Source organism: Piliocolobus tephrosceles, chromosome 6 (genome assembly GCF_002776525.5).
Source record: "Piliocolobus tephrosceles isolate RC106 chromosome 6, ASM277652v3, whole genome shotgun sequence".
NCBI lineage: Eukaryota > Metazoa > Chordata > Mammalia > Primates > Cercopithecidae > Piliocolobus > Piliocolobus tephrosceles.
This window is the reverse complement of record NC_045439.1, coordinates 16200806-16210168: the sequence shown is the minus strand read 5'-3', so window position 1 is coordinate 16210168 and position 9363 is coordinate 16200806. Positions and strand designations below refer to the sequence as shown.

The window sequence follows — 9363 nt, the reverse complement described above, 5'->3', positions numbered from 1 at the left end:
GAGAGAGAGAGAGAGAGAGAGAGAGAGAGAGAGAGAGAGAAAAGTAGGGTTGCTGTGCATTAAGAGGGCACTTCCTCCATCAGCATGTCCTCCAGAATTAAGGTCTTCAGTTTTAGTCGTCAGCCTGTATTTCTTTGCATGTTTCACCATCTCAGGAACCCCATACTTTTCCAGGTTATACACAGATTGCCTAGACCTTCCATACCACACTGGCATTGCTTTCAGTATGTGTGAAGGAATAATCATCTTGCCCCATCCTATCATGTGATTTCATGTGTCATGTATACTAGATGCCAAATTTGTTAACAGAGGTCGATAGTGCTAAGACTTTCTATTACTGTGTTCCAGTAATGATAAAAAGGAAGAAGTGTACCTGTTGTGTGTTTATAAGGGAAATATTTTTAGTATTTCACAACTCAAATCCCTAAATTAATCTGGAGCAGAAAAAAAAAAAATCCATCTCTCCAGAAAGATGCAGCATTTTGAGCACTTGTTAATGGAATTTCCAGAAATAGAAGGGATTCTTGCCATTTTTCTGATGTCCTGGAGGGTGTAACAAACGATGAACTTTACCAATCAGCTTCAAGAAGAGGAATTTAAGACATCTGGTATCATCACAAGTCACAGGTCATCAGAAAAAGACAGGTTTAGATGACTCATTACACACACACATACTCCCAGATGTGCAGGTTAATTCCAGAAGCTGAATAATAACTGAAATATTTGTGCAAATGTATATGTCAACTTCCCAGTTCCAAATGCCATTCCAGTTTTTAGAACCATAAAGTTCTTATCAGTTATAAATTTTGCATAATTTAAATATTTTATATTTTCACGATTGTCCTAGGTCTTTGTCAGTTGAGGTCATTGTCTTAGGTTGTTGACTAGCGCCTGATAACGGTATTCAAAATTTATTTCAAGTAAAATATTTATAAAGTTCACGTTATGCTTATAAATTACTGCGTTGCCCTAGCTCGCCCGCACAAGCCCTTAGAGCACAACTTGGTCTGCGCAGAATTTGGTTGCTATCGGCTTCCGTAGCGTCCCTAACGACTTCCGCCTCTGGCGGGCCGCCGTGGTGGAGGAACTTCCGGCAGCGGCAGCTCAAGTGGCCAAGGCAAGATGGTGAGTGACTAAGGGTTTCTTTCCGCTGGTGGTCGCGGTGCGATGGGGTCGCCGCGGCCTGAGGCGAGAGACAGAGGCGGCTGCCCGAGGAACTGGGACTGCCCTCTTCTCCTCCTGCCGGCCTGATCTTCTCGGCGGGTGGAGGCCCCCAGAGACCGCACTCAGGTCCACCGCGGGCCGGGGCCGACTAGCGGGCCTTACCCGGGGGTCCTGGGGCCGGGGCTCAGCGCAGAGAGGTCTCCTGCGTGGGCTTGTGGGGCGGCAGAACGGATCAGGTCCCTGGCTTTGCTGCTCCACCGACCTGGGCTTTGCTGATCGGCGCTTGGAGTTTCGGGGGCGCCTCCTCGAGTCACCGGGAAAAATGCTTTTTGAAAGAGTCGGGCAGCCGAAGGGTGCTGGAGAAGAGGGTGGAATTCGTTCCACCTGAGGAGGGGAGAGCGGAGTCGTGGAAGGCCTTTCGGAGCTGGGGGCGTTTGAGGGAGGCCTTAAAGACACTATTATGACAGACGGAGCTCAAACGGAAAGGGCCCGTGGTGCAGTAGTAATAATAAAAACAGCTAGCATTTATTCATCAATTCACTAAACAAGTATTTACTGAGCACTTGGTGTTTTGTTGTTGTTGTTGTTAAACTTTTGGCTAGCTTCTGTTCCAGACACTGAGGATACAGGGGGTGAGCAGGACTGATGAAGTCCCTGCCTTCATAGTGCGTACATTCTAGAGCAGAAGGCAGACAATAATCAGAAATGTGATGTCAGGGGTGGGGTGGTCATTGTTGTATGGTTATTGTATAGAAAGGGAAAACATGGAGGTGTGGCTGCTTTTTATAGAGTCAGCGAAAGTCGCTCTGAGGAGGTGAAATTTGCGCGGACCGAAATTGAGGGAGTAACCCCTGCAGATGTCTGAGGGAAATGTGGTCCAGGCAGAAGATACAGCAAATGCAAAGAACCTGAGATGGAAATATTTAACCTGTATCATGAACACCAAGAAAGCCAGATCTCATAGAGGTCGTTTTGTTTTGTTTTGTTTGAGACGGAGTCTTGGTCTGTCATCCAGGCTAGAGTGCAGTGGCGCGATCTCCGCCTCCCGGGTTCAAGCGATTCTCCTGCCTCAGCCTCCCAAGTAGCTGCGACTACAGGCGCCCGCCACTACACCCGGCTAATTTTTGTATTTTTGTAGAGACGGCGTTTCACTATGTTGGCCAGGCTGGTTCTGAACTCCTGACCTTGTGATCCGTCCGCCTCGGCCTCCCAAAGTGGGATTACAGGTGTGAGCCACCGCACCCAGCCTCATGGAGGTCTTATACGGATTTCTGGGTAGTATTCTAAGCATGTGCCAAGTACTTTTCCAGCATTTTCTCATTTATTACAACAGTTCCCTCAAGGTAATTTATTTTGATAAGGAAGAAATGGAAGCACAGTAAGTGGCTGTGCTGGAACACAAACCCCATCGGTTTTTTCTAGAACAGTAGAGAAACACCTAGGTTTTGGCAGTCAGCAAACCTGAGTGTGATTTCTGGCTCCATCTCTGACAGGCTTTGTGACAACAGGCAAGTCATTTGAGCTCTCTGGGACTTAGTTTTCTTATCTGCAAATGATAGTACCAATATCATAGGGTTGGTAAGAATTAAGTGGGATAATACTTGGAGAATGTTTAGGACACTGCTTGGCATTCAGTAGGGGTTCAGTAATTGCTGTACTTGTTATTTGAGACTGAGAAACATGCAAAATGCCCAAGAGGTGAAGAAGTGTTGGTGTATTCATTTAGAAGTGCCTGCGTGGGGCTGATCTGAGGGAGCTGAGTGGGCCCTTCTAATCAGGAAGTTCACTCATCTTCATATTTAAAATGCCACTATTGGCCGGGCGCGGTGGCTCAAGCCTGTAATCCCAGCACTTTGGGAGGCCGAGACGGGCGGATCACGAGGTCAGGAGATCGAGACCATCCTGGCTAACACGGTGAAACCCCGTCTCTACTAAAAAATACAAAAACTAGCTGGGCGAGGTGGCGGGCGCCTGTAGTCCCAGCTACTCGGGAGGCTGAGGCAGGAGAATGGCGTGAACCCGGGAGGCGGAGCTTGCAGTGAGCTGAGATCCGGCCACAGTACTCCATCCCGGTCGACAGAGTGAGACTCTGCCTCAAAAAAATAAAATAAAATAAAATAAAATGCCACTATTTCTGAGACATTGTTCAGTGTTAAGCTTTGGCCTATAACTGAAGGGCCTTTTAAAATCCGGAATCCCACTGAGTTTATTAATACACTAAGTTCTTAACACCTTAAAGTGATAGAGCTTTTCAGATTGAGAAGAAAGACCTGCCCGGAAGCCCCCTGACTTTAGGGGTAGGAATTAGATAAGGTGCTATTGGAAGGAAAGTCTTCTGGATCTTGGTGTGATCTAAGTAAGGGGTAAATGATTGGTAAACATTTTCCAAGTGTGTAAAATGACTTAGCTTTCATAGCCTGATTTTATGGAATATATTCTTGATAGCTTCAGTCTGGTAGTTTCCTATCAAAAGCTGTGAAGCTCCATATTTTCCCCTCAAGAGGGGGTGATCTTAAGACTCTCAGCCTCTTTGGTCGTGTCTACTTCTCAATAGAGTTGTTCTTGATTCTAAGATGCAATCAATTGCCAGGTGTACCAGTAATCTATCAAACATCTTTTCAGGGAAAAAGAAATTCTGCCACACTAAATGCACACATTGACTGCAAGTATTACATCTTGTGTTCAGAAATGTTGAAATGAGGGAGAAATGTTACAGACTCACAGGACACGTTACAGACTCACAGGACAGTATGAAGGCGTTCTTTTCAAGCGATCATATTCTGAATTTACATCTGTGTCTGAGTTTTCTCCCACAGGGTCAAAGTCAGAGTGGTGGTCATGGTCCTGGAGGTGGCAAGAAGGATGACAAGGTAAATATGCCAGATTTGTCCTGTGATACGAGCAAATTGTAGAAAATGTGGTCTCGGCTGAGAAGTTCTATGGGGATTCATGAGTTTTAAAAAGTAGAGTGATCCAGTAGTTTTTAAACTAGCCTGTACTACAGATAGAATAAGTATGCTTTTATGCTTTAGAAAAGGTTATTGACCTAACCATCAAATAGGTATTTAAGTGTGTAAAAGCAATGACCTTATAGAAGTATTAAAGTAAATGGCCTATAATTTTGGTGTCTAATATCCTGAGGTATGAAGATTGCCTCAGCTTACCTAAACTTTTGGCATATAACTTGATTCTTACCCCTCTATACCTTATTGGAATAATATGACTCATTGTCACTTATGTGTATGGTAAAAATATTACATTTATTTTCATTTATTATTATTTGAGATGGAATCTTGCTCTGTCACCCAGGCTGGAGTGCAATGGTGCGATCTTGGCTCACTGCAACCTCTGCCTCCCAGGTTCGAGCGATTCTCCTGTCTCAGCCTCCCAAGTAGCTGGGATTACAGGTGCCCGCTACCACACCTGGCTAATTTTTGTATTTTTAGTAGAGACGGGGTTTCACCATGTTGGCCAGGCTGGTCTCAAACTCCTGACCTCAAGTGATCTGCCTGCCTCAGCCTCCCAAAGTGCTGGGATTGTAAGACGTGAGCCACCACGCCTAGCTTACATTTACTTATCATATTTACTTATTAAAATTGCAGGAATGTGAAACAAGTCAGGTTTTTAATAACATCCTAAAAGATAAGGAAAATTGTACCACCTGAAAATAGATGATGGTGGTACAGGAATAAATTTGTGTTTTAATATGATTTTCATGTGACTTTTTTTTTCCTGCTGTTCTAACAACTCAAGGACAAGAAAAAGAAATATGAACCTCCTGTACCAACTAGAGTAGGGAAAAAGAAGAAGAAAACGAAGGGACCAGACGCTGCCAGCAAACTGCCACTGGGTAATGACATGGCTCCTCCTTGCCATCTTTCCAGTTCTTAGGAGAAACATCTCTGTGCATGCAGCTTAGAGTCTGAAAGGGGAAACAGGAAGTAGAGGGCGACTGAAGCTCTAGCTTTGTGATTCAGTTTCACCTAACTCTTGAGTGTGACATTCCTCTAGGTTGGCATACAAGTTATCTTTTGTTTTAAAATACAGTATTATATGATTGTGTCTCACTTTAAGAAATGTCACCGTTTTTCTTTAAAGGCTCCTTTAGTGGATTAAAAGTATAGTGTTAACTTGGGAGGCTAAGGCAGGAGGAGAATCGCTTGAACCTAGGAGGTGGATTGCAGTGAGCCAAGATTATGTCACTGTACTCTAGCCTGGATGACAGAGCGAGACGCCATCTCAAATAAATAAATAAAAGTATAGTTTTAAATTACAAAACGCAGGTTGAACTTTAGTAACTCAGAATCATGTATATTTGAAATGAAATGCCACTGTGTTGAAATTCAGATCATGCAATGCCTGAAGTTACAATAAAATTTTTCAATGGCTTCCTGCCGAACATAGAATACAATTCATACCAGGCAACCTGACCCAGCCCACCTCTCCGATCTCAGCCCTGCCACTCCCCCTTGCTCACTGGACACACTGCCTGCCTTACGTTTTTTTGACTTTTGTACATATCAGGGCCTTTGCCCTCACTCGTTCCTCTGCCTAAAATCTTCTTCTTCCCCGAGTTCTTCTCATGGCTACTTGCTTCTCATCATCTCTCAGGCTTCAGCTCAAATACCTCCCCAAACCCTCATCTAAATATGCTCCTCCCTGCTTAGAAGAAAAAACTAAGAAGAAATACTTAAACTACTTTAAAAAACATTGTCCAGTTAATTGAAGGAAATCAGTAAAACCAGCCATTAGTCTACCATAACGAATCGGTATGGTGTTGGTACAGAAAAAGACAGGCTACCAGAACGGAGTAGGAAGTCCAGAAACAGTCATGTTACATGGATATTTAATACACACTGAAGGTGCCACTTCAGGTCTGTGGGGAATAGGATGGGTTATTTAATATGCAAGGCATGTCCATCAGAGAAACGCAAATTAAAACCACCATGAGATACCATCTCACACCAGTTAGAATGGCGATGTGGAGAAAGAAATGGGAGCACTTTTACACGTTAGTGGGACTGTAAACTAGTTCAACCATTGTGGAAGACAGTGTGGCGATTCCTCAAGGATCTAGAACTAGAAATACCATTTGACCCAGCCATCCCATTACTGGGTATATACCCAAAGGATTATAAATCATGCTGTTATAAAGACACAGGCATACATATGTTTATTGTGGCACTATTCGCAATAGCAAAGACTTGGAACCAACCCAAATGTCCATTAATGATAGACTAGATTAAGAAAATGTGGCACATATACACCATGGAATACTATGCGGCCATAAAAAAGGATGATTTCATGTCCTTTATAGGGACATGGATGAAGCTGGAAACCATCATTCTGAGCAAACTATCGCAAGGACAGAAAACCAAACACCACATGTTCTTACTCATAGGTGGGAACTGAACAAGGAGAACACTTGGACACAGGATGGGGAGCATCACACACTAGGGCCTGTTGTGAGATGGGGAGAGGGGGGAGGGATAGCATTAGGAGATATACCTAATGTAAATGATGAGTTAATGGGTGCAGCACACCAACATGGCACATGTATACATATGTAACAAACTTGCATGTTGTGCACATGTACCCTAGAACTTAAAGTATAATAAAAAAATTTTTTTATATAAAAGGCATTTCAAAAATTTTTGTCCAAAGAAAATGAAATTAGATTCTTGACTCTTGCCAAATGGAATACAGGTATATGTGTGAAAATAAATAAATAAAAATTAACCTTAGGGAAGAAGAAAGTTTTTGAAGTAAATGGGAAAACCCAGAAACCATAAAAGAAAAGGTTGACATATTTGAAGTAAATGGGAAAACCCAGAAACCATAAAAGAAAAGGTTGACATATTTGTTTATAAAAATGATACAATTCCCAGCACTTTGAGAGGCCAAGGCGGGTGGATCACGAGGTCAGGAGATTGGAACCATCCTGGCTAACACGTTGAAACCCCATCTCTACTAAAAATCCAAAAAGTTAGCCAGGTGTGGTGGCATGCGCCTGTAATTCCAATTACTCAGGAGGCTGAGGCAGGAGAATCACTTGAACCCAGGAGGCAGAGGTTGCAGTGAGCCGAGATGGTGCCACTGTACTCCAGCCTGGGTGACAGAGCAAGACTCTGTCTCAAAAAAAAAAAAAAAAAAAAAAAGACACAATTCCTATGTGACTTGAGACTTCAAAGCCAAAAGAAACAATAATATATGGAAAACATATTTGCCATATATGTGATAATCTGGGTTAATATCCCTGATATTTCAAAATTCTACAAATAGATGAGTATGTATATAGCCAGCATGCAACAGTGTATATACTGGACTGAGAAACATATGTAACTTTTTATTAGTACCTATGGGAAAAAATGAACGAGACCCAGGTATCTGATGGGTCAGTAGCTTTTTTCTTCTTTATACAGACTATTCAGCCAGGGTATGTCATTTGGGGCTATTTGGTCATAAACCCCATCCCCATTTTGAAAGTCTTGATTATATAACAGCCAAACTCCCCTTTCCATTTTGGTATCTGCTTACTTAGAGTTACTAAACTGAATTTTTCTGAAGCTATCTCCAACAAAAATGAGCTTATTTTAAAATCTTAATTCCTTACTTGCAAACTTCAGGGTCCACGTATAATGAAACTTGATATTTTAATTTCAGTGACACCTCACACTCAGTGCCGGTTAAAATTACTGAAGTTAGAGAGAATTAAAGACTATCTTCTCATGGAGGAAGAATTTATTAGAAATCAGGAACAAATGAAACCATTAGAAGAAAAGCAAGAGGTGAGTTGAAAAGTTACTTCATTTTCTTTTTTACAAATTGAATTCTATTTAGAACCTAAAATTGTCAACAAATAAATGAAATTCAAGTCATTGAACCTGTCCAGGCTTTCATGAAGTATTATTAGTTGCCTTTTACGAGCATCAGCTGCTTTGCAAATCTAGTGAACTATCAGGATCATCAAAAAGTCTAGTCTGCTTTTTTTCCTTGGCATTTTCATATATAGGAGGAAAGATCAAAAGTGGATGATCTGAGGGGGACCCCGATGTCAGTAGGAACCTTGGAAGAGATCATTGATGACAATCATGCCATCGTGTCTACATCTGTGGGCTCAGAACACTACGTCAGCATTCTTTCATTTGTAGACAAGGATCTGCTGGAACCTGGCTGCTCTGTCCTGCTCAATCACAAGGTGAGGTGATAGTCTTTTTCAAAAGACCATGGACGTGCTTTCTCTTTTCACTGAGATCCATCTTCCTGTCCCATGGAAGTAGATCACCAAAGCACTCCTGAGGCAGGAGACGGATGTCGTGATTGGCATTGCTTTGCTGTAAACAGATCCAGCGAACCTCACGTTCCTGTGTTAAACCTTGATGTTTCCTGTTAGGTGCATGCCGTGATAGGGGTGCTGATGGATGACACGGATCCCCTGGTCACAGTGATGAAGGTGGAAAAGGCCCCCCAGGAGACCTACGCGGATATTGGGGGGTTGGACAACCAAATTCAGGAAATTAAGGTATGATTGATAACCATCTCTGGGTTTTTTCTGAATTTTGGTTTCTGCTGTCCCATTTAGGATACTTTGGAATTGTTTGATATGTTTGCTTGTTTATTAATCAAACCAGTAGCTGAGACAGAGCTTGCCAGTTGTGGTATTTTTGTATTTGTTAATACTGAGTTAGGTGATAGAAATAACAATCAGTTGTATGATGGTTCCTGCAGCAGCTGCAGCTTCATTCTTTTTATATGTAATGTTGACTGCATTGTCTGTGTGAATATGTAATGTTTCTGACTGTGTTGACTTCCGTTGTGTTTATCTGGAAGCCTCCAGTGCTTTGTGGAGCTAGCACGTGTACTTGCACACATTTAGACAGTGGTGGGGTTGGAGCATAATCCCAGTGCCTTCAGCGGCCCTGGGGGCTGCAGGGGATATGGTCATTGAGGATGGCTGTGGGCTCTCTGCATGTTCTTTCATAGGGAAGTCATTCCGAGCCATCACAGATCTCCGCCAAGGACCTCGAGGCAGCTGAGAAATAGCCATAATGTCCCTAGATGGGAACAGCCATCAGGAAGTCTTTCCCGGTCCTATCTGTAGTTTAATTGAAAAGGGTGGACTTTAGCTTTCTTAAGTCTCTCTTGCTCAAGAAGAGCTCCGGGCTGACTTCTACTAGAAAGTAAAAGGGGAACTGGGTG

At 42.8% G+C, this 9363-nt stretch overlaps 1 protein-coding gene across 2 annotated transcripts in view; it reads left to right on the top strand.

Moving 5' to 3' along the window:
* The first annotated feature begins 1019 nt into the window (after nucleotides 1–1019).
* Nucleotides 1020–9363, top strand: part of PSMC1 (proteasome 26S subunit, ATPase 1) — a 15802-nt gene continuing 7458 nt past the window's right edge. Inside the window, exons 1-6 of one of the 2 annotated variants that reach the window (XM_023205442.1) lie at nucleotides 1020–1125; nucleotides 3981–4034; nucleotides 4918–5014; nucleotides 7828–7952; nucleotides 8177–8362; nucleotides 8558–8686. In XM_023205442.1, the coding sequence (XP_023061210.1) occupies nucleotides 1123–1125; nucleotides 3981–4034; nucleotides 4918–5014; nucleotides 7828–7952; nucleotides 8177–8362; nucleotides 8558–8686 (594 nt within the window). In that variant the 5' untranslated portion in view covers nucleotides 1020–1122. The remainder of the gene's footprint in view (nucleotides 1126–3980; nucleotides 4035–4917; nucleotides 5015–7827; nucleotides 7953–8176; nucleotides 8363–8557; nucleotides 8687–9363) is intronic. The other variant, XM_023205443.1, reaches the window with a different exon arrangement.